Consider the following 24182-nt stretch of genomic DNA (forward strand, 5'->3'; position numbering starts at 1 on the left):
CACCTCCGAGAGAAAACCACAGAATTGCTCAATTCTACCGCCACCCAAATCTTCTACATGAGGAACGCCCCTTATACAGAAATAATAATAATGAGGAGAGATTGTGGGCGGAGCCTCCGGAGCGCAGTGTGCGTCTTCCTAACATAGCAGGGGGAGCTCCAGGGGGGGTTCCTACAGGCCCTTTCTGCAGTTGACTAAGCTGATCATTCAATAGACCCCCCACCCTACATAGACACCAATGATGGGACACTATTCCTCCCACTGACACCAATGATGGGGCACTATTCCTCCCACTGACACCAATCATGGGGCACTATTCCTCCCACTGATACCAATGATGGGACACTATTCCTCCCACGGACACCAATGATGGGGCACTATTCCTCCCACTGACACCAATCATGGGGCACTATTCCTCCCACTGATACCAATGATGGGGCACTATTCCTCCCACTGACACCAATCATGGGGCACTATTCCTCCCACTGATACCAATGATGGGGCACTATTCCTCCCACTGATACCAATGATGGGGCACTATTCCTCCCACTGACACCAATGATGGGGCACTATTCCTCCCACTGACACCAATGATGGGGCACTATTCCTCCCACTGACACCAATGATGGGACACTATTCCTCCCACTGACACCAATGATGGGACACTATTCCTCCCACTGACACCAATGATGGGGCACTATTCCTCCCACTGATACAAATGATAGGACACTATTTCTCCCACTAATACCAATGATGGGGCACTATTCCTCCCACTGACACCAATGATGGGGCACTATTCCTCTCACTGATACAAATGATAGGACACTATTTCTCCCACTAATACCAATGATGGGGCACTATTCCTTCCACTGATGCCAATGATGGGGCACTATTCCTCTTACTGACACCAATGATGGGGCATTATTCCTCCCACTGAGGTCAGCGCAAAAACCATCAAAACAAAACCAAGGTGCTGAACACTAAAAGGCAAATATATAAATCCTTTCATGTAATGCAATAAAAATATATAGTGCAGCGCTAAATATCCCAATCAATAATTAGAAATGTCTATAAATGGAAAAGACCAATAGATAACAACGGTGATGCAGGGTGCTTCATGCAAATCCAAAGTTCTCTTCAAACTGTGCTCCCCCTTTTGCCAGTCAAACCGCTCACCTTATTAAAGGGACCCCTGAACTAACAGGAAGGTCTCATACGCTTTCACCACTTTTTAGTGGTCAGGGTGGTAACTTGACTGGAAAGCTGGAACTCTCTTTAATAGGGCTCAACAATTTTCAATCAGTACCATCAGGAGTCCAGAGGATGGCCCCATGATCACCAAGAAGAGTTTATCAGTTGTTGTAACAAAGAGAAAGGATGAGCTCTGTGTGGTGTAGTAGTCGGCGGGTCCTGTGTCAGGTATGGCCGGGTCCGGGATTATACAGGATGAGGGGTGGAGATATGATCTACAGTAGATGGGTGCGGCAGCGGCACAGTAATTAGTTTCCAGTTCTTTGCTCATAGGATTTGCATAAACGTGTACATAATATTACTTTCACATCAGAGTTCAGATATAAAGTGCCAATAAGGAAGCACCAATAATAGGGCACTATTCCTCTTACTGACACTAATGATGGGGCACTTTTCCCTCCAACTAGTACCAATGGTGGGCACTATTCCTCCACTGACACCAATGAAGGGACTCTAATCCACCCAAAGACACTAATGATGGGGCACTATTCCTGCCACTGACACAAACAAATGGGCACTATTACTTTCACGGACACCAGTGATAGAGCACTATTCCTCTCAGTGACACCAATGATGGGGCATTATCCCTCTTACTGACACCAATGATGGGGCACTATTCCTCCCACTGACACCAATGATGGGGCACTATTCCTCCCACTGATACCAATGATGGGGCACTATTCCTCCCACTGACACCAATGATGGGACACTATTCCTCTCACTGACACCAATGATGGGGCACTATTCCTCCCACTGACACCAATGATGGGGCACTATTCCTCCCACTGACACCAATGATGGGGCACTATTCCTCCCACTGATACCAACAATGGGGCACTATTCCTCCCACTGATACCAGTGATTTCACATGGTGGAGGGACGTATCATGGGCTCATAGACCGAACCCAGACCAGACCAAAAAAGACTTTACAGTGTATAAAAGGTCCTGTTCTGGAACCTATAGCAATGGCTTTTTTAAATCTCTGATAATCTCACATTGGTTCAGTACCAGGACTAGTTGGATGCGAAACTGCACCCCCCTCACCCACTGCTAATGCATAATATAGAATGGGTATACCGCCCTGCACCCATTCTCTGCCCCATTGCTCTGGCTGCCCATGGTTGACGTGGAGTGTGCACCGCACACACGTGGTCAGTGGCTTGCTTTCTAGCCTTTACGAGGCAGTTGCACATGCAGGGTGCGTTTTCCATGTCAGCTGTGGGTGGAGAGTTGGCGTGTTGGAGCACAGTCTGACAGCAGATCTGGAGCGTGCAGTGAGGGGACGCCCCTTCTCTACCGCTGCGCCCTGGGCACCTGTCCCTCTTGACCACCCCCTGTCCTAGCTCTGGATTTACAAACAGCTAGAAAGGATTGCGAGAGTTTGGGTTCCCCTGGATTAGAACCTCTGTAATGTTTGTACTGTTGTCTGTGTCCCCACTGGGGAGATTCTCTACAGGAGAAGTGATGGGAAATCTTCTAATGGGGACAACTGGCTAATGGAGGAAGTGAAGGAAAATCCCCCTTATGTGATAAAGACAACAAAAAGGAACCCAACAGGGGTTTAAACAATTTCCCGACTTTCTTGCTAAATAGATATAAAAAGTTTTAAAAGTTTTGAAATAAATATTTTCAAAAAGACCAATGCAAAGTTTGGTCATCAAACCAGGTTCAGCTCGGTCATTGCTGTGTGTGGCAGTGACAGGTACACTTGGCTATGGATGGTCAGTAAAGTTCACTCCGATCTCACCAATGTTTTCTTCCCTCCTCAGATCACAAGCCGAGAGGAAAATGCAAAGAACATACTTCTCGTGTCATTGTGGTGGTATCTTTTTTCCTTCTGACCTGCGGTTTTGTGTTCCTGGCCCTCAGAGGTAATGACCACCTACAAGGGGGAGGGGCCTAACACCACACCTGGACTCAGCTGGGGGATTCAAACTGATCACATACACACAGCAGGCCTCGGGCATAGAGATGTCTAATGGAAGAACCAACTTTACTTTCTACAATAATACCTTAGACCTTAAATCTATTCCAACCCCAATACTAACCTTCAACCCAAACCCCTAAACATTACCCTCAACCTAACCTCTAAACCTAACTCTAGTCTTAGTTCTCATCCTAACTCCCTAAGCATTTACCCCTAAACGTATCCATTAGCTCAACCTAAACCCCAAACTGCAATCCTTACCTTAACCTCTACTCAAGATGCTAGTCCTGGTCCTCAGCCTAACCCCTACGTATTATCCCTTAAACTACACATAATTCCCTTAAACATTAACCCTCAACCTAACAAATAAACCTAACCCCAATCTTAGCCTTCAACCTATTCTCTACTCTATAATCTCTAAACCTAACCATAATTTTGGTTCTTAACTAAACCCCTACTCGTCATCAACCCTTAAACTCAACCTAAACCTCTAAACATTGACCCTCACCCTAACCTCTAACCCTAGTCTTAGTCTTCAATCTAATCCCTACTTTATAAACCCAACCCTAATCTTAGTCCTCAACCTAACCCTTACTCATCAACCCCTAAACTCAACCTAAACTCCTAAATCTTAACCCTAACCTCTCAATGTAACCCTAGTCTTAGTCCTCAACCCAACCCCTAAACATTAACCCTAAACGCTAAACCTAACCCTAGTCTTAGTCCTCAACCTAATCTCTACGCTATAAGCTCTAAACTCAACTCTAATCTTAGTCCTCAATCTAACCCCTACTTATCAACCCTTAAATTCAAACTAATCATCTAAACATTAACTTTAACCTCTAAATACAACCATACTCTTAGTCCTCAACCTAGCCTCTACTCTCCAAACCTTAATCCTAACCCACTAACTCAACCTAAACCACTAAACATTAACCCTTACCCCAACCTCTAAACCTAACCCTACCCTTAGTCCTCAAACTAGCCCTACTCTTCCACTCTTCATCCTAACCCATATAATCAAACTGAACTCCTAAATATTAACCCTCACCCTAATTGATTAACCCTAACCCCAATCTTAGTCTAATCCCTACTCTATAAACCTAACCATAATTTTAGTCCTCAACCTAACCCCTGATTATCAAGACTTAAAGTCAGCCTAAACCCCTAAACATTAATACTCACCCTAATTTCTAAACCTAACCCTAATCTTTGTCCTTAACCAAACTCCTACTCAACCGAATCGCCTAAACATTAACTCTAACCTCTAAATATAACCAATAAGTCCTCAACCTAACCCCTGCTCATCAACTCTTAAACCCAACCCTTAAACTCAACCTAACATTAATCTTTACCCCAGCTTTTACACCTCACCCTAGTCTTCAAACTTTTTCTTTCTTATCAACCCTTAAACCTAACCCTTAACGTCAGCCTAAACCCCTAAACATTAACCCTCACCCTAACCTCTAAACCCAACCCTAATCATAGTCCTCTACTCTTCAACCCTCAATCCTAACCCTTAAACTCATCCTAAACCCCTAAACATTAACCCCCACTCTAATCTCTAAACAAAACCCTAGTCTAACTCTTCAATCTAATTCCTACTCTTCAACTCCTAAACCTAACCCTAATCTTAGCCCTCAACCTAATCCCTACTCATCAACCCTTAAACTTAACCTAAACCTCTAAGCTTTAACCTTCACCCATACCTCTTAACCCTAACCCTATTCTTAGTTTTCAATCTAATCCCTACTCTATTATACCTAATTCTAATCTTAGTCCTCGACCTAACCCCTAAACATTAACCCTTACCCTAACCACAAAACCTAACCCTAGTCTTAGTCCTCAACCTAATCTCTACACTATAACATTTAAACCTAACCCTAATCTTAGTCCTCAACCTTACCTAACCTCTACTCATAAACCCTCAAACTCAACCTAATCGCCTAAGATCGCATTAACTCTAACCTCTAAATATAACCATACTCTTAGTCCTCAACCTAACCCCTATTCATCAACCCTTAAACCTAACCCTTAAACTCAACCTATACCCCTAAACATTAATCCTCATTCCTCACCCAAACCTTTATACCTCACAGTAGTTTTAGTTTTCAACCTCTTTTCTTTCTTATCAACCTTTAAACCTAACCCTTAACGTCAGCCTAAACCATTAAACATTAACCCTCACCCTAACCTCTAAACCTAACCCGAATCTTAGTCCTCAATTTAGCCTCTACTCTTCAACCCTTAATCCTAACATTAACTCTCATCCTAACCTCTAAACCACACTGTAGTCTAAGTCTTCAATCTGATCCCTACTCTTCAACCCTATAAACCTAACCCTAATCTTAGTCCTCAACCTAACCCCTACTAATCAACCCTTAAACTCAACCTAAGCCTCTGTACATTAAGCCTCACTCTAACCTCTATACCTTACCCTAGTCTTCATCCTCAATCGAATCCCTACTCTATAACCCCTAAACCTAACCCTACTCTTTGCCCTCAATCTAGCCTTTGCTCATCAACCCTTAAACCTAACCCTTAAAACTCAACCTAAACCCCTAAATATTACCCTCACCCTAATCTTAGTTCTATTACTTTTTTATTAACACCCAAACCCCTAAACACTGACCTTCACTGCACCATACATTAACCCCTACAAAAATTCACATCAATTGTTTCTGATAATTGTATCTCCTCCTCCCCCTGGTAGATATGTCCATTCGCCATGAGCTCTCAGCATTGAGGGATGAGATCTGCAACATGAAATGCCTGCATGAGACCATCAGCAGTGATAAGGTAACTGGAGAAAAACAGGAATCCCCCCCTGATTCTGGGCTGGAGGGTGATATAACCATGAGAAATGCTACATGGCAGTCAGCAGGGTCCCCAGAGGCCACACCTAGACTGAAGGACCTGAAGGAGGAAATCCAATTCATCAAAGACCAAAACATCCAGCTCAGCATGAGAATCAACAACATCACCCTTATACCAGGTACAGATCTCATCCATTCCTACAAATCAGAACATGCACAGATACAAATACAGATCTGATCTTGATTCTTTGAATAACAAAGTAAATAGTGATTGATACATTGTTGCAGAATATTCTGTAGAATTGTCATCTTGTCTCCTGTGTTGGATTCTCCTGGCAGATCACTGAATATTTTGTCCTTCACTCTGGATGAGTTTTCATTCCTCTGTGTTTGCTTGTTTTTCATTAGGAAAGCCTGGAATGAACGGAGAGCGAGGAGCACCGGGGACCCCAGGAGTGAAAGGGGAGAAGGGGGACGCAGGTGAGATCACAAGTCCCAAAATACAAAGTGTTCTATTATTACACGAAAGAGCGAGCAACTAAAGATCACAAATCCGACCAAATTTATGGAAGCACCATGCTGGCCCCTCCCACCATCCAAGATCTGCCTGCATTGCATAGAGAAGCACAAAGATCCTGTGACAACATCACCGGGCCTAACATAAAATATGCAATAAAAATGGAAGTTTTATTTAAAAAATTCCATTAGCATGTTGATGAGGGGGGAGGAAATATAAGCGAAATATAAGCAGAGTAAACTTTAACAACAAGCTATTTTGAGGTTCCCCCACAACTTCCTAAAGGTACAGGAACACAGGAGAGATCCAGATTCACAAGGACTGCCGACGTTTTCTTTTATTAGCAAAACAAAAATGGCGGCTGCTATGTTTTAAGGTGCACATGGCAGAGGTTATCCATTCCAAGTGCACAGCCAAATCCCCTGGGACTGAATGCCAGTAAAGTGAATCTTATTAATACGTGATTCTTCTTACTAATACATGGCGTTTGAAAACTTGTGATGTCATCTGAACATCTGTGAATCTGGTTACAGGACGTCCTGGAGCTGATGGCAGAAGTTTAGCCACAGAGGGACCTCAGGGACTCCCCGGACCTCCAGGACCAGCTGGACTCATTGGAAGAGATGGTGAGGAATAGTCTTTATAAATGTCATGACGAGGATTTGGTGATGTCATAATCATTCCCAGTGATCATAACGTGAGCTAAGTGCAATCTCTGTCCTCTTCAGGGATGAAAGGTGAAGCAGGAGCCCCAGGACGTGATGGGCAGAAAGGTAAAATAATTTCATGTTTCAATGTTCTTGTTTCAGTTAAATTAAAATTATTTTCAAATGTTTGTGTCTCCAGGGGAAATATGGCAACTACATATACTGTAGATTCTGTACTTTAAATTCAAATGGGGAGGAGGGCTGAGGGGCCAAACCTATACCGAAAAACTGACTGTAAGACACTTAGTTCAGCAACTGACTTGCCACGGAGAGGCCACCACACTTCAGTCGAGGACCAAGCTTCCCCAGCATTTCAGGTTCCCCAATTAAGATGAAGTTCTTCAATGGTACTAGTTCCATTGTTTAGCATGCTTGGCATCCATCTTTAGCCTATGTCCAGACAAATGGTCCCCCTCCTCAGGCAGCAGGCCTCGGAAACCCCAATAACCACCTATGTCCCTCCCCCATACAGGAGGCCTGAGAAGGTCCAAGTTCAACAGCCACCTACATTCCTCCCTCAGACAAGAGGCCTCAGAAGCTCCATCAGCCATCTACATCTCACCTCCATAAATCAGGCCAGAGGAGATCCAACAGCCACCTAATATCCTCTCCCAGACAAGAGAGCTGAGAAGGTCCAACAGCCACCTTCATCTCTCCTCCAAGCAGCTGGTCTGGGAAAATATAATGGCCACCTATGTCCCTGCCCCAGGCATGAGGACTGTGAATATCCAACACTCACCTACATCCCTCCCCCAGACTGAAGGCCTGAGAAGCTACAACAGACACCTACACCCCTCGCCCCGACAGGAGGCATCAGAAGCTCCAACAGTCACCTACATCCCACCCCCATGGAGCAGGCCTGAGAAGCTCCAACACCCACCTACACCCCTCCCCCTGACAGGAGGCCTGAGAAGCCCCAACAGCCACCTACACTCCTCCCCCAGACAGGAGGCCTGGAAAGATCCAAAACCTACTTACACCCTCTCCCAAACTGGAGGCCTGAGAAGCTCCAACAGCCACCTACCTTCCTACCCCAGAGAGGAGGCCTTTAGAAGCTCCATCAGCCACCTACATTCCATCCCCATAAATCAGGCCTGAGGAGATCCAACAGCCATCTACATCCTTCTCCCAGACAAGAGGGCTAAGAAGGTCCAACAGCCACCTTCATCTCTCCTCCAAGCAGCTGGTCTGGGAAAATATAATGGCCACCTATGTCCCTGCCCCAGGCATGAGGACTGAGAATATCCAAAACTCAGCTACACCCCTCCCCCAAACAGGAGGCCTGGGAAGATTCAACAGCCACCTACATCCCCCCTAGACAGGATGCCTGATCGGGTCACTCATGAATATTTCTACCCTCTTCCAACCAGCACCACAATCTCCTAGTGAGTCTCCTAGTGGGTGATGAGTGCAGCCCCCTGCACCATTGCCAAGGACACTCCCCATCAGCAAAAGCAGAGCACAGGAGAGCACAGGAGAGACCCAAGAAGGTTAAACTTTAAATTCAGCTCAGGCTAACTACAGCCTAGCAATCACTAAATTTAAAGACTACATTCCTGCTTTAGGCCGGATGGCTACACACACAGATCAGAACCCAAAGACCCGCCATGTTTCGTCAATGCAATGGCTTCATCAGGGAAAATAAGATAAGAGGGAAAAAAATATAGTGAACAATTATTGATAAACTCATACTGATTTGCATATTTTTCAGAGCTCTGAATTTTAGTGGAAGAAGATATAGAGAGGATAATAGAAGCACATAGAGCTGGGAATGTACTCAGTACTTCATAAACTGTACATTTACATCAGTCCCTGTACCCACAGAGCTTACAATCTAATCTAATACATACCATACTACACATACTAGGGCCAATTTAGGCCGCAACTAGACATGTGCGTTTGGTACCAAATTGAAATTCGGATGACTTTTTCGTCATTCGAAAATTCGGATGTGTCTGAATGTCCAAATTATAATAGTAATGAATTTAAATGAATCAAAAATAAGGAAACAAAATTTTGGACAAAATTCAAAAAGTTTTTTAATCAAATTCAAATCATTTTTGAACCAATTTCAAATAGTTTTCGAAATCCAATAGCTTTCTAATTGGAATCATTTTTTAATTGAATTGGGATTCGAATTTCTGAAGAGAATAAAATAGAATAGAAAATTTAAAAAAATAGAATATAATAGAGTAAAACGGAACAGAATAGAAAATAAAAGAATATAAAAACACAGAATAGAAAATAAAGGGAAAGAATAAAAAATAAAAACAGAGTAGAAAAGAATAGAGCAAAACAGAGCAAAATAGAATAGAAAATAAAAGAACAGAACAAAATAGAATAGAAAATAAAAGAACAGAATAAAATAGAATAGAAAATAGAGGAATAGAATAAAAAATAGAATAAAATAAAAAAGAATATAACCATCCACTGAAATTGGAATTTCAAATAGAATAAATTCAAACTCGAATACAATAGAAAAGAATAGACTAGAAAATAAATAATAAAATATAATAGAGTAAAACAGAACAGAATAGAGAATAAAAGAATAGAAAAAAATAGAATAGAAAATAAAGGGATATTATGGAAAATAAAACAACAGTTTAAAAAAAGAATAGAGCAAAACAGAACAGAAAAGAAAATAAAAGAATAGAAAATAAAGGAATAGAATAGAATAAAAACTAGAATAGAATAAAATAAAAAGAATATAACCGTCCACTGAAATTGGAGTTTCAAATATAATAAATTCAAATGCAAATACAATAGAAAAGAATAGACTAGAAAAGAATAGAATAGAAAATAAGAGGAATACAATAGAATAGAATAAAATAGAAACTATAACCGTCTTCTGAAAATTTGACTAGAATAGATTAAAATTAGAGTAGAATAGAAAAGAATATAATAGAAAATAAAAGAATAGAACAGAGAATAAAAGAATAGAATAGAAAAAAATAATATAATAGAATGGAATAGAAAGAATATAACCATCTTCCAAAACTTGAATTTAGAATAAAAAAAAAATAGAATATAAAAGAATAGAACAGAAAATAAGAGAATAGAATAGAATAAAAAACAATAGAATAGAATGGAATAAAGAGAATATGACCATCTTCTGAAATTTGAATAGAATAAATAACATTTTTCGAATGAAATTAGATGCAAATGCAATTTGACTGCAATTCGAATGGAATTCGATTTGAATTTGAATGGAATTTGAAATCGATTTGAATTTTGTAAATTCGGTTGAATTGCGTTTAAATTGACCGAATTCGGAAATTCGAATCTATTCAAATAAACAAAACAAATTTAACTAAACAAATTTATGTAAATAAATCGAATTGAAACACATTTTTTCATTCTGCACATCTTGTATACAGATGGTAATGGTGTATATACTATTAGTGGTAATCCAGGATATGTTTATTATCACATTGTAGGTGACAAGGGGGCTCCAGGTGTCTCCGGCCCATCTGGTGCCCAGGGCCCCGAGGGACAGAAAGGAGACAAAGGTGACAGCGGGAAAATTGGAGTGCCAGGTGAGTAATGACTAATTAAAAGGTGTGATTAAGGAATGCGGTCTGATGACATCATTGCGCACTTTGCCATTCACAATTCAGAGCCTGTAAACTTCTAATCCAGTCTGATCAGGAGTCTGGGGTCAGGGCTGTTGTAGAGGGTCCAGGATGTTCAGTTACTATACACTATTGATAATCCTCGTGTGTTTCCTCCTGTACAGGACTGCCTGGAATACCCGGATCTAGCGCATCGAAGGGAGACAGAGGAGACCCAGGTAGACCAATCATTACCGGCTCCCTGTACTGAGCCCACTCCATCCATGTATAGTCCAAGATACATCACACCCACACTGGGCGCTTCCCACTTCCCAGCTTGTAGTTTTGTGCAACATTGTTGCAGTTTTCTAATATGTATATACAGTATGGCTTTTTTTTCAGCTGAAACATTGCCTGGCCCTGTGCTTTCTACTTACTACTATCACTTCTAAACACAAAAGCCTGACACCCTCCTGAACTCTGCACCCTGTATGTAGCACCCTCCTGAACTCTGCACTCTGTTTGTAGCACCCTCCTGAACTCTGTACCCTGTACGTAGCACCCTCCTGAACTCTGTACCCTGTACGTAGCACCCTCCTGAACTCTGTACCCTGTACGTAGCACCCTCCTGAACTCTGTACCCTGTACGTAGCACCCTCCTGAACTCTGTACCCTGTACGTAGCACCCTCCTGAACTCTGTACCCTGTGTGTAGCACCCTCCTGAACTCTGCACCCTGTACGTAGCATCCTCCTGAACTCTGCACTCTGTATGTAGCATTCTCCTGAACTCTGCACTCTGTATGTAGCACCCTTCTGAACTCTGCATTCTGTATGTAGCACCCTCCTGAACTCTGCACCCTGTATGTAGCACCCTCCTGAACTCTGCACTCTGTATGTAGCACCCTCCTGAACTCTGAACCCTGTATGTAGCACCCTCCTGAACTCTGCACTCTGTATGTAACACCCTCCTGAACTCTGCACTCTGTACATAGCACCCTTCTGAACTCTGCACTCTGTACATAGCACCCTTCTGAACTCTGCACTCTGTAAAAAGCGCACTCCTGAACTCTGCTCTCTGTATGTAGCACCCTCCTGAACTCTGCACTTTGTATTTAGCACCCTCCTGAGCTCTACCATCTGTATACAGCACCCTCCTAAACCTTGCACTTTGTATGTAACACACTCCTGAACTCTACACTCTGTAGGTAGCACCCTCCTGAGCTCTGCACTCTGTATGTAGCACCCTCCTGAACTCTGCACTCTGTATGTAACACCCTTCTGAACTCTGCAATCTGTACAAAGCGCATTCCCGATCTCTGCACTCTGTATGTAGCACCCCCCTGAACTCTGCACTCTGTACAAAGCATACTCCTGAACTCTGCGCTCTGTACGTAGCACCCCCCTGAACTCTGCACTCTGTACATAGCACCCTCCTGGACTTTGCACTCTGTATGTAGCACCCTCCTGAACTCTGCACTTTGTATTTAGCACCCTCCTGAGCTCTGTCATCTGTAAACAGCACCCTCCTGAACCCTGCGCTCTATAGGTGACACCCTCCTGAACTCTGCACTCTGTATGTAACACCCTCCTGAACGTTGCACTCTGTATGTAGCACCCTCCTGAATTCTGCACTCTGTATGTAGCACCCTCCTGGTATTTAAAGTATAACTCAAGGCAAAACCTTTTTTTTAGTTTGGGATGGAGTGGAGAGGGATTAGAACACCTGTCAGTTTTTATTGCTGTCTGTGCCCCCATTAAGAAGATTCCCCTTCTCTATTTTTCCTGTGTACTATTATCATTGAGAGGAAAAGTAAAAAGAGAATCCCAAATTTTGAGTTTTCCCCAGAAAAGTAATAAAGGGGAAATCTTCCAATGGGGACGCTAGTTCTGGTGACCCATGATACCAGACTGGATCCTCAGATGACAGTCCCTCAGTCAGCTTCAACAGCTTTCAGTAGCATAGACCCTTGGTTAGCCCAACTGAGGCCTCGACACTCCGTAAGCACATGGTAGAATGGCCTAGGGGGCTAGCAGCCCCCCTAGGCTGTGATCTCCTCCTCAGGCAAAGAGACAAGGCTGCTCTCAGTCTCAGAGTATTTATGCAGACTCCCAGTCACCATCTGAGCACCTCTCCCCAGGGTTTGGCCAGGGCTGTATGAATATTCAGCTGCTGATTAGACTCTTCCTGCCCACTAACTTCCAGTACATTTCTGGACCAACCAGGGGGAAGCAGTCAGTTCTTCAGCCGCTGAAACATAGAACGGGTCAGAACCAGAACCAGGGTTGTAACTAGAACCTTCAGGACCCCAGTACAAGAAACCACGAAGGGTACCCCTGACTCCCCGGTAAGGGCTCTTCCCGCTGATCCCAGGGCCCTTTACTCCTGTGGTTGGACCCTTTATTATGGTCCTGCATAAATATTCTTTCAAATGTTCTGCAGCGCCTCCCCAGGGTGGCAGAGCGCCAGGGCCCAGTCACATGTGCGACCTTTGTGACCCTGGTATTTTTTTATTTTTGATGTTTCTTTTTATCATTTTTTTATTATTTTTTTGCTACTTTTTTTAGGACCCATGGTGAGGGGCTTGGCTGAGATATCAGGGATCTAAACAGACCTCTAATGCTTCACCTTTTGGGACAGAGAAAGAAGATTGAGAACAGCAGCCCCCAATCTCCATCTCTGCAGCCCCAGCAGCACAGAATGAATGGACAGGAAGGGCTCTTCCACTTCATTCACAAACGGAAATATAGTAAACACAATTCACTATTTATGAATGGACACAGATTATTGAATGTCCGTTCAGAAAAGGAAGGGGCCGGTAAGTGACACATTTACTTGTCCCTTCCCCCGCTCTCCATCTTGGCACATCCCCTGCAGCAGCTGGCAGGATAGGGGTGGGGGGAACCTGTCAGTGATGGGGGGGGGCAAGGGAGGCCGGGAGATCACACAGGGGCTCGAGGGCAGCATGAAAAGGATAGGAGGGGCAAAGGGGGGCAGCTGCATATAGAAGAACCGATGTACTACACTTTCATCATGCACTTGCTGAATACCTGTGGGAGGGAGAGGAGGAGAAGTGGGCATTCAGCGACTGCATGGAGGAAGATAGAGAGATCCGGTTCCTCTATATGCCGCCTCCGCCGCCCCTCCTCTCCGAGTGTACAGGGGAACTGCACGGGGCCCCCCTGGGGGAATGGGGTTGGATCGCAATTGCGACCCTTGTAGGTACGCCCCTGGCCAAGACAATCAACACAGCCAGTGAGCCAAAACGAAAGTTACCTAATCCTAGGACCTATCTAGGAGGGTGCTACATATGTCTATGGAATTTCATGTACATTTGTGAAGATTGAACAAGTTGGACACGTTTCGCTTTCATTGTGCATTTCAGGCCTTCAAAAAAAATTGTCAGATTTTGTGTTTCCGTATGATTTTGATGAATCTAAAGAACAAAACAATATATATTTTTTTAAATTCCCCATTCACACCTGAGTGTTGTGTAGCCCCCAGGCTCCAAACCCCGCACCTTTCAATGTTCACATTTGGGGGTTCAAAGTCCTGTAGCTTAGGTTTAGTGCACAGCAGCTGTAGGTCCCCCCCCTCCCCCGAGAACCCTTCTAACATTTTCTAACTGAGATCTTATCTTCCAGGAGCCAAAGGGGATGCTGGTCAGAAAGGAGGCTTTGGACCGCCAGGTGAGACCATCCGCCCGTCCATCCTGTGTGAATGTATATTACAGCGGAAACTTAGGAAATTGAGGGTTTTATTCTCTGAACTTCTGGCAGACTCAATCCCCTACCTAGCACAGCCCCCCGCCATGCTTTCATGTCACTTTTAGGAGTGTCTAGTTACTGCCTGTGCTGGCCCAGCTCCTCCACCCCTCCCTACAGCTCCATACATAACCTTTTATGCACAGCCAGAGGAGGAGTGAAGGGAAATACTATAGAATAGTGGTCTCCAAACTGCGGCCCGGAAGCCAGATGTGGCCCTTTGCTTGCTTATATCCGGCCCTTGGGGTACTATTTCATCCACTGATACCAACAATGGGGCATAATTCCCGCTCACTGAGACCAATGAAGGAGCACAATTCCTCCCAAATACACCAACGATGGGGCACTGTTTATTCCCACCAACACTGGGACCTTCTCTACTCCCATTGGCCACAGTCTGCCCCCCCACTGACACTAGTGATGGGGCGCATCTCCTGCCACCGACACCAACAAAGGGGCATAATCCCCCCCCCCACTGAGACCAATGATGAGGCACAATTCCTCTCAATGACACCAACAATTGGGCCCAATGACACCAATGATGGAGCATGATTCTTCTCTACTCCCTATGACCACAGTCTGGCCCCCCTAAAGTCTGAGGAACAGTAAACGGGCCCCCTGTTTAGAAAGTTTGGAGACCCCTGCTATAGAATGTCACTTGAGTGACAGCCCCCGAGTCTGCTGACATCGCATCCAAGATGGCGGCACCCAGCAGCGGTCTCAGGACTTTTGGATGCCTACACAAGGGAAGGATTTTACTGGAAACATGAATAAAGTACAAGAATTGTACATAGAATCTTATAGGAACTTTGTTGTTAAAACAAATGCTCTGGTGATGGGGGTTCCTCTAAGGTCAATCAGCCCCGGGGGTCCCTTTTAATAGGGTCTCGAGGAACGATTGGCTATCACAGTGATCACATGACAGGGAGCCGATCCCACCCCTTTGCTGATGCACATATATGTGTCACGGGCGGTAACAGGTTACGTGTACAATGGGATTCAAAAGATACCTGAGGGTTATGGGAGCCCCTTTCACCAATCCTGGACCAAAAATAGGCCCTCATTTACTTTCAATATTTTATGTTTTTTAAGGGGAGAAAAAGGGAAGAACAAAACCTATGAAGCACCAGTATACAAAAAAAAGAACCCACCAAAAATACAAAAAGGAAAAAATAAATCACAAATACAGAGAACACCGAGGAGCCAATCACACTTCTGCGTTGAGTGGCTTGAGTGAAATTTAACCCCCTCAGATTCAACCTTTAGGGAGTTCAATCGTGCAAAACAAATCAATTCTTATGTGTAGTTGACTGAATTATTGATTGGTTGTAGACATGGGCGGTTCCGTTTAGTTCCCGGAATTCCTGGATTCGTTTTTTGCTGTTCGGAAATTCTGATATATCCAAATTCCTGAATTACCATAGTAATGAATTTAAGTAAATTCAAAATAACAAAACGAAATTCGGCCAAAATTGAATTCAAAATCGAATTTGAAAAAAAATATAGAATAAAATAGAATAGAAAATAAAGAAATAGAATAGAATAGAGTTTAACCGAATAGAAAATAAAAGAAGAGAATTAAATAGAATAGAAATTAAAAGAATAGAGTGGAACAGAATAGAATAGAAAAAAACATTAGAATAAAATAGAATAGAAAAAATAGGAAGAATATATCCATCTTCCGAAATACAAATAGAATAAATTAGAATTCGAATAGAATAGAAAAGAGAAAAACATAATATAACAGAAGATAATAAAATAGAAAATAAAATAATAGAATAAAATAGAAAAAACTATAAAATAGAATAAAATAGAAATAATATAACCATCTTCCAAAACCCAAATTTTGAACAGAATAAATTAGAATTCAAATAGAAAAGATTAGAATAGAAAAAAAATGTAATAAAATAGAAAAAAACAATAAAATAGAATAAAAATAGATAGAATATAACCATCTTCTGAAAGTCTAATTTTGGATTGAATAAATTCAAATTTGAATAGAAAAGAACAGAAGATAAAGGAATAGAATGGAAAAGAAAAGAATAGAATAGAAAAAAAAAAAACAATATAATATAAAAAACAATATAATAGAATAAAATAGAAAAAATATAACCGTTTTCCAAAATAAATTTGAATTAGAATAGAATAGAAAAGAATACAAAATAAAAGAATAGAATGGAATAGAAAAGAGTAGAATAGAAAAAAAAACAATATGGTATAATTTATTTTAATTCTATTTAATTCAATTTAAACAAATTTGGAAAATTCTAATAGAATTCGAAAATAAATATACAAAGTGATTTCCCCAAAAATGAATTTAACAAATTTAACTAAACAAAATTATTTAAATAATGAATCAAAACAAAAGGAATGATTCCATTCTGCGTGTGTCTAATTGGTTGATGAATTGATTGATTTCAGGTATTCCTGGACAGAAGGGAGAGAGGGGAGCTGATGGATCGCCGGGCTCACCTGGAATTGCGGGACCTCCAGGCCGGAATGGCGCAGATGGCACACATGGTGAGATTTGATATATGGAAGTTTTGTTATGGGGAGAAAAAACAATTATCCTCTCCACTCAATGTACTTTGATTGACGTTCATCCAGAAGACAGCAAAACAAATCCCCACCCCCACAGTTAGGCGCCAAAACGAAAAACAATGACAGAAGTTCTAACCATTCCCACTCCATCCAATGCAAACATTTATTACAAAGGTTTGGGCTTTACCTGGGGAAAAAGAGGGGGGAAAATCTACCTGATCGATGGGGAATGGTGGGAAAGGTGAGGCATCTGAGAACGCCTACAATGACGCAGAGATAGTGGAGTATCCATAGACCTCAATGTGTCAATGTTTAGCAATTGGGCAGGACAAACTCTGATGGACCGCACTAGCAAACCTGGGAACTTTTTAAATTGTCCATGCTGGAGATTTCCCAGGGTAATGGGAGAGGAGTGGTCAATGAAGGGGTGGGTAAATGATGAAGAGGGGGAGGGACATGGTCGGTGGTGGTTGATGAAGGTGAGGGAATGATAAAGAGGGGGGCATGGTCAGTTTTGGTCATTGAAGGTGGGTAAATGATGAAGAAAGGAGAGGATGGTCAGTGGTGATCAATGAAGATAGGTGGACGATGAAGAAGAGGGACATGGTCGGTGATGGTTGATGAAGGTGGGGGTATGATGAGGGGGGGTCAGTGGTGGTTGATGAAGATGGATGGATGATAAAGAAGGAAAGGATGGTCAGTGGTGGACGATGAAGAAGAGGGACATGGTCGGTGATGGTTGATGAAGGTGGGGAATGATGAAGAGGGGGGTCAGTGGTGGTTGATGAAGGTAGGTGGATGATAAAGAAGGAGAGGATGGTCAGTGGTGGTCGATAAAAGTGGGTGGACAATGAAGAAGGGGGGGGTGCTCGGTGGCGACTAATGAAGGCAGGTGGATGATGAAAAAGAGGGGGACATGGTCAGTGGTGGTCGATGAAAGAGGGTGGATGATGGAAAAGGTGAGTGGTCAATTGTGGCTGATGAAGGTGGGAGGATAATGAAGAAGAAGGGAGCATGGTGGCCGATGAAGGTGGATAAATAAAGAAAGGTAGGGTGGTCAGTGGTGGCTGATGAAGGCAGGTGGATAATAAATAAGAGGGGGGTATGGTGGTTGATGAAGAAAAAGGTGTGGTCAGTGGTGGTCGATGAAGGCAGGTGGATGATGAAGAAGAGGGGTCATGGTCAGTTGTGGTGGTCGATAAGGGTGGGTGGATGATGAAGAAGGGAACACGGTGGTTGATGAAGGTAGGTAAATGTTGAAGGGAGGGTGGTAGGTGGTGGCTGATAAAGGCAGGTGGAAGATGCAAAAGGGGGGTGGTCAGTGGTGACTGATGAATACATTTGGATGATGAAGAAAAGGGGGATGATCAGTGATGACCAATGAAAGCAGGTGGATGATGAAGAAGAGGGGGGCATGGTCAGTGGTGGTCGATGAAAGAGTGTGAATGATGAGAAAAGGGATGGTGGTCAGTGGTGGGGTGGCTGATGAAGGAGAGTAGATAATGAAGAAGAGGGGGGCATGGTCAGTGGTGGTTGATGATGGTGGGTGAATGATGAATAAGGGGGAGGGTGGTCGATGGTGGTCGATGAAGGTGAGTGGATGATGAAGAAGAGGGGGCATGGTCAGTGGTGGTTGACGAAGGTGGGTGACTTGTCAGGTGGGACCTTCCCCCTTGCAAACCACCTTGCGCCCATATTGATGAGAGCAAGGGTCTCCTGTAAGGGGGTTGTGGAGGTCTCTGGGCAGGGGACAGCCCAGCATTAAGCCTTACCTGCCGTACTGCTTTCAACAGGAACAGGATGACATAGTTAGATGTATTTTAAATGTATTTTCTTTTTAAGAAGCAGATCAGTTAATGTACCGACTAGGAACACGCTGATAGAAGGAGAGAGCAGAGTGACAGCGTGATGGGCTCCTCACAGTGCTCCTTCACTGTCTATTCATAGGCTGGGGGGCGGGTCCATGACCAGGAAGTGAGTTGAATGATGCTGGATGTAATTCAGTGCAGAAGACTGAGGACATCTTGTGGTGAAAACAAAGTACTGCTGGGGGAGGGGAGTGGTTGAGTTGACAATAAGGACATTTTATGTTGCATTGGAGATTATCTCCTCTGATATAAATATTATTGTGTGTTCTGCAGGGGTGCCTGGTAAGCAGGGGATACAGGGGATGTCGGGACCACCTGGAGTGAAAGGTAACATTATTTTTTTATTGTGTGTGTAATGGATACCATGACATGGTGATAAAGATGGTGGTCTGTCTTTATCCTTGTTGCATAATGATTGTTTTGCTGTATTTTTTATTACTGAAAAGGTCCGTCCATCCTAAAGTGAAACTTTAGGCTTTTGTGCGCTCCAACAGAAGAGATCTCCCTGCCAATTCCCCGCTCTGTTCCTGTCCATCTGAGGAATTTGGTATTCCCATCTCCATATGTATGTCCTGGGAACTCAACACAGGGATGGTGGGAACCCCTCATAATGGGCACAGCGGGTGTACAGACCCGGGAACTCAGCACAGGGATGGTGGGAACCCCTCATAATGGGCACAGCGGGTGTACAGACCCGGGAACTCAGCACAGGGATGGTGGGAACCCCTCATAATGGGCACAGCGGGTGTACAGACCCGGGAACTCAGCACAGGGATGGTGGGAACCCCTCATAATGGGCACAGCGGGTGTACAGACCTGGGAACTCAGCACAGGGATGGTGAGAACCCCTCATAATGGGCACAGAGGGTGTACAGACCCGGGAACTCAGCACAGGGATGGTGGGAACCCCTCATAATGGGCACAGCGGGTGTACAGACCCGGGAACTCAGCACAGGGATGGTGGGAACCCCTCATAATGGGCACAGCGGGTGTACAGACCCGGGAACTCAGCACAGGGATGGTGGGAACCCCTCATAATGGGCACAGCAGGTGTACAGACCCGGGAACTCAGCACAGGGATGGTGCGAACCCCTCATAATGGGCACAGCAGATGTACAGACCCGGGAACTCAGAGGTGAGACAAATGAAGTCCCTAAACAATAAAAGAAACCATCAGATAGTTTAGTTCTCTAGCACACAATATAATGCCAGTTCTGGGTGGAGTTACCCTTTAAATGATCAATTAAAGAGCAATAGAATTGTTTCTGTCAAATCCTCTTTGAGATCTCCATCTTCATGCCTCGTGGATTGGATCTCTGATCACTACTACACATTATGCTTGTCCTATCTGCTCCATATAAGAGAATGTTCTAGAATTCTTAGCTGGGACCTGCATTGTATTTGGAGTTATAGACAGGAGAGGACTGAAAACAATGAATCACCCCACTGAATGTAAAGGAGAGGTGCAGAGATGAGAACAAAACCCTATGAGGCAGAAACACTTTTTTATTGCTATACTGCAACAATGTTATCATCCTCCTTGTATTACAGGAAGTATGGGGGCCCCTGGATTCTCCGGTCCCCAGGGCCCACGAGGAGAGAAAGGAAGCAAAGGAGACAGCGGCAGTAATGGGCAGTCAGGTAAGGAGGATCTCATGGACAAGGGTCCAGAATGGGCAGATTATAATTTTTATGTGTTGGGGGAGCTGTAATCCGATGTCTAAATCTATCTATAGACATAAGATAAGACAGAAAGTGAAATCCTGAGCACTTTGCTCTCCATTGAGGGACAAAACCCGTAGAAGCCCTGATATCGTATCTTTAATTATGTAGGAGATTTTACTGAAGCGCGAACAATAACCCAACATGTTTCAGGCATTTAGAGCTCCTTCTTCAGAGCTGATCGATGTGCATAGTAACAAAAATTTATATCGAAGGGCCACACCACTGCTAAGAGGTCCAGATAGAACTTTATTCCAATAAAAGTAAGGAGGACAATCCAAAAAAGCATCTTGGAGGTCCAAGAGCGCCCCCTTCAGCAGGGTTTTTCCAGTGTAATTGCAAGTCATGCACAGCAGTCCATGGCCACAGAGAAAGGATAGTCCTGGTGAATGTGGAAGGGTACCTGGAGGCAGGCCTTTTTTTCAGCAGGAACTAGGGGGAACTCAGTCTCAAGTCTTCTGCTCTCTGTTCACCACTATCACTTGGTAACACTGAAGTCCAGCTTCTGCGTTTACAAGTGATAGCTTATCTCCCAGTAGCTCCCACAGGTCAGATTTCCTGCACAGATCCCACTGAGTGCCGGACAGGGACAAGGGAGATACAGAACAAACAACCAGGGTTCAGTGCAGTCATGGGCAGGAGAGGGTGCGTGGTAGGCTGCAGCCTCTGTGGTCTCCATTTTTCCCTGGTGACCAGTTGTTGATGCTCCTTCTGCATTGATCTCCCTTGCAAGTGACTGTAGTATAGTATGCTGGAAGGTACTACAGCCGGATAGGTGCTTCAGCTTAATATTGCAACAAAGGTAAGAAATATGGCAGATGGTGGAGCTTTTAAGGAGGGGGGAGAAGATCAGGGCAGTGGAGGGGGGGGTTGTATGCAGAGGGAAGAGCTACTATTTGATGCCATTTGTCAGGGGTACGTGTGTGTGGCGGGCATGGTTGAGTTCCTGCACCTATTCTCTGAGGAAAAAAAGCCCTGCCTGGAGGTAGAGATGTGGTAGAGGGTACTGGTGGGGGAGCAAAGCAGGCCAGACAACTGCGGGTAGTACCAGAGGCTGCACAGAGACACAGTAGTCATGGAGGTGTCCAGGAGTGCATTTGGAGACATGGGTTGCACAGGGTGTCCTCAGAAACACGTGATTCACAGGGTGCACTTGGAGACTCGGGGTGCAAACATGGAGTGCAGTTTAAGACATGGGGCACAGGAGGCACAGGGACACCGAGGCACAAGACGGGCTAGGCTGCTTGGCATGGAGGACACAGATTAAAAAAAATAAATATGGACCCTCCACGAGGTTGGCAACAGCCGTGAGGGTCTACTCACAAAGCATTAACATTAGTGTAAGTAGCTTTATTTCAGCCATGTGACTGTAATTTTTTAAATCTCATTGGACTCAACTGAAGATAACTTTTTTTTTTTTAAACATCCTTATCCTAAAGTGTGACCTGAGTTGTCTTGATCTATGAAGCTTCTCCAGGTCATGGAAGATCTAGTATTAGTTGATCAGATTCAACTGGGCTTGTTCTGCAATGTTGAAGATGTCTTGTAGCTTCTCCACAGGGCTAAAGGGGTAGGGGTAAGGGGTGGAGCCAAGGGGGGCGGCGAAACCTCATTTTGCCGCCCCCCTTGGCTCCACCCCTTACCCCTACCCCTACCCCTTTACCCTGCCCATGTATATGGTGGAGGTGGCGGGGTGGAGATTTTTGCAGCGCCTCTCCACCTATTTGTTCAGCCATGGTCTGCAGGCCCACACCGGCGTCTCTGGACCCGGCCTAAAGACAAATAGGGGCGGCACCGGCTTGCTTCCTCTCCCCAGCCATAGTCCGCAGGCCCTGGGCCCGCACCTGTGCCTCTGGACCTGGCCAGAAGACCCGGAAGACAAACAGCGCAGGCGCACTTGCTTAACACACCAGCGGCACGCCAGCGCGGCACCCCCGACTGATGTGCATTCTAGGCCGATGCTTACCTTGCCTATAGGTAGCACCTTGCTCTGCTTCTCCAAGACACTTCTTCAGTTCTGATGAAGTCTGGAAGATACCCCAACATTTATATCCACACAAGTATCACCAATGCCATTGCCTGTCTTTCATTAGTAACTGGATGAAGGTGTTGGTGTTACCTGTGGATATAAATGTTGGGCTTGAATGTGAGCAACTACTTCTAGATATACCATGACCTGGAGAACCTTCACAGCTCAAAACAGCTCAAGTCACACATTAGGATAAGGATATATATATATTTTTAAGTTATTTTCGGTTGAGTCCAGTGAGGTGTTAAAAATTTGTGAATGGAGCCACATGGCTGTTGCCAACCTGGTGGGGGATCCATAATGGTATGGGCAACCTTGATGAATGTGACCAACTGATACTAGACATGGACCTTCTCGGCTTTATCCCATCATAAACCTGTTCAGTTACTGGATAAAGGTGACCAATCGCCATATTATAATTGCATCGTTGTATATTGGACTTGGATACAAATTGTGTCCAAATGACAACCTGGCTATAAATTGCACCTTGGTGAAGCTCATCATTACATACAGGAGCTATAGAGGTGCTGGGTCAGTCCCATATCCATAAAGTAATGATACTATGAGGACACAATGATAAACACGATGCAGAGCTACAACACAATGGGGAAGATTTACTAAAACTAGAGAGTGCAAAATCTGGGGCAGATCTGCATAGAAATCAATCGGCTTCCAGGTTTTATTGTCAAAGCTTAAGTGAACAAGCTGACGTTAGAAGCTGCACCAGATTTTGCACTCTCCAGTTTTAGTGATTTAACCCCAATGAGTCATGTAAGGTGACCTTTACCTGCTTTACTCCAACACAGGTCCCCCCGGAATACCCGGAGCCATCGGACAGAAGGGCCAGAAAGGAGACACAGGTACACTTTAAATTATATATACCCATACGGAACACTAGATCAGGGGTATTTAATCAAAATTTCCATAGCGTTTCAACAGTCTATATCCCCCATCAGATTGCCCCTTTATATCAGTTGTCCCCATAAGAGTGCCCCTTTACATCAGGTGTCCCCATAAAGCAGGTGTCCCCATCAAAGTGCCCCTATAGATCAGGCATCCCCATCAAAATGCCCCCATGGAGCAGGCATGCCCATCAGAGTGCCCCCATAGATCAGGCCTCCCCATCAGAGTGCCCCCAAAGATCAGGCCTCCCCATCAGAGTGCCCCCATAGATCAGGCATGCCCATCAAAGTGCCCCCATAGATCAGGCATGCCCATCAAAGTGCCCCCATAGATTAGGCCCAGGGCCGTCTTTAAGGCAGGGCAAAAGGGGCAGCTGCCCTGGGCCCTGTCATTGTTGTGGGGCCCAAAGCAGCTGCCTCATACTTGCCAACTATCCCAGTTTAAATACCCTTGTCCCTTAAAATTTTAGTCCCTTGCTGTGTCCTGATATCTCAGTGTGAAGTGCTGCTACTAATGCTGCCCAGCTCTGCCCTATTGTTGTGTACAGATGACTCACCTGCAGACCCTGTGTTTACATGTAAATAAC

General features: G+C 44.3%; 1 protein-coding gene across 1 annotated transcript in view; it reads left to right on the forward strand.

Moving 5' to 3' along the window:
• The window catches only part of LOC141147284 (uncharacterized), a 50275-nt gene that overhangs the window by 11125 nt on the left and 14968 nt on the right, over window positions 1-24182 (forward strand). The window contains exons 2-13 of the mRNA XM_073634493.1: window positions 3022-3123; window positions 5893-6174; window positions 6404-6475; window positions 7046-7138; window positions 7241-7285; window positions 10657-10755; window positions 10956-11009; window positions 14414-14458; window positions 16955-17053; window positions 19216-19269; window positions 20494-20583; window positions 23500-23553. Of these exons, the coding sequence (XP_073490594.1) occupies window positions 3022-3123; window positions 5893-6174; window positions 6404-6475; window positions 7046-7138; window positions 7241-7285; window positions 10657-10755; window positions 10956-11009; window positions 14414-14458; window positions 16955-17053; window positions 19216-19269; window positions 20494-20583; window positions 23500-23553 (1089 nt within the window). The remainder of the gene's footprint in view (window positions 1-3021; window positions 3124-5892; window positions 6175-6403; window positions 6476-7045; window positions 7139-7240; window positions 7286-10656; window positions 10756-10955; window positions 11010-14413; window positions 14459-16954; window positions 17054-19215; window positions 19270-20493; window positions 20584-23499; window positions 23554-24182) is intronic.

This window comes from Aquarana catesbeiana, linkage group LG06 (genome assembly GCF_042186555.1).
Source record: "Aquarana catesbeiana isolate 2022-GZ linkage group LG06, ASM4218655v1, whole genome shotgun sequence".
Lineage (NCBI taxonomy): Eukaryota > Metazoa > Chordata > Amphibia > Anura > Ranidae > Aquarana > Aquarana catesbeiana.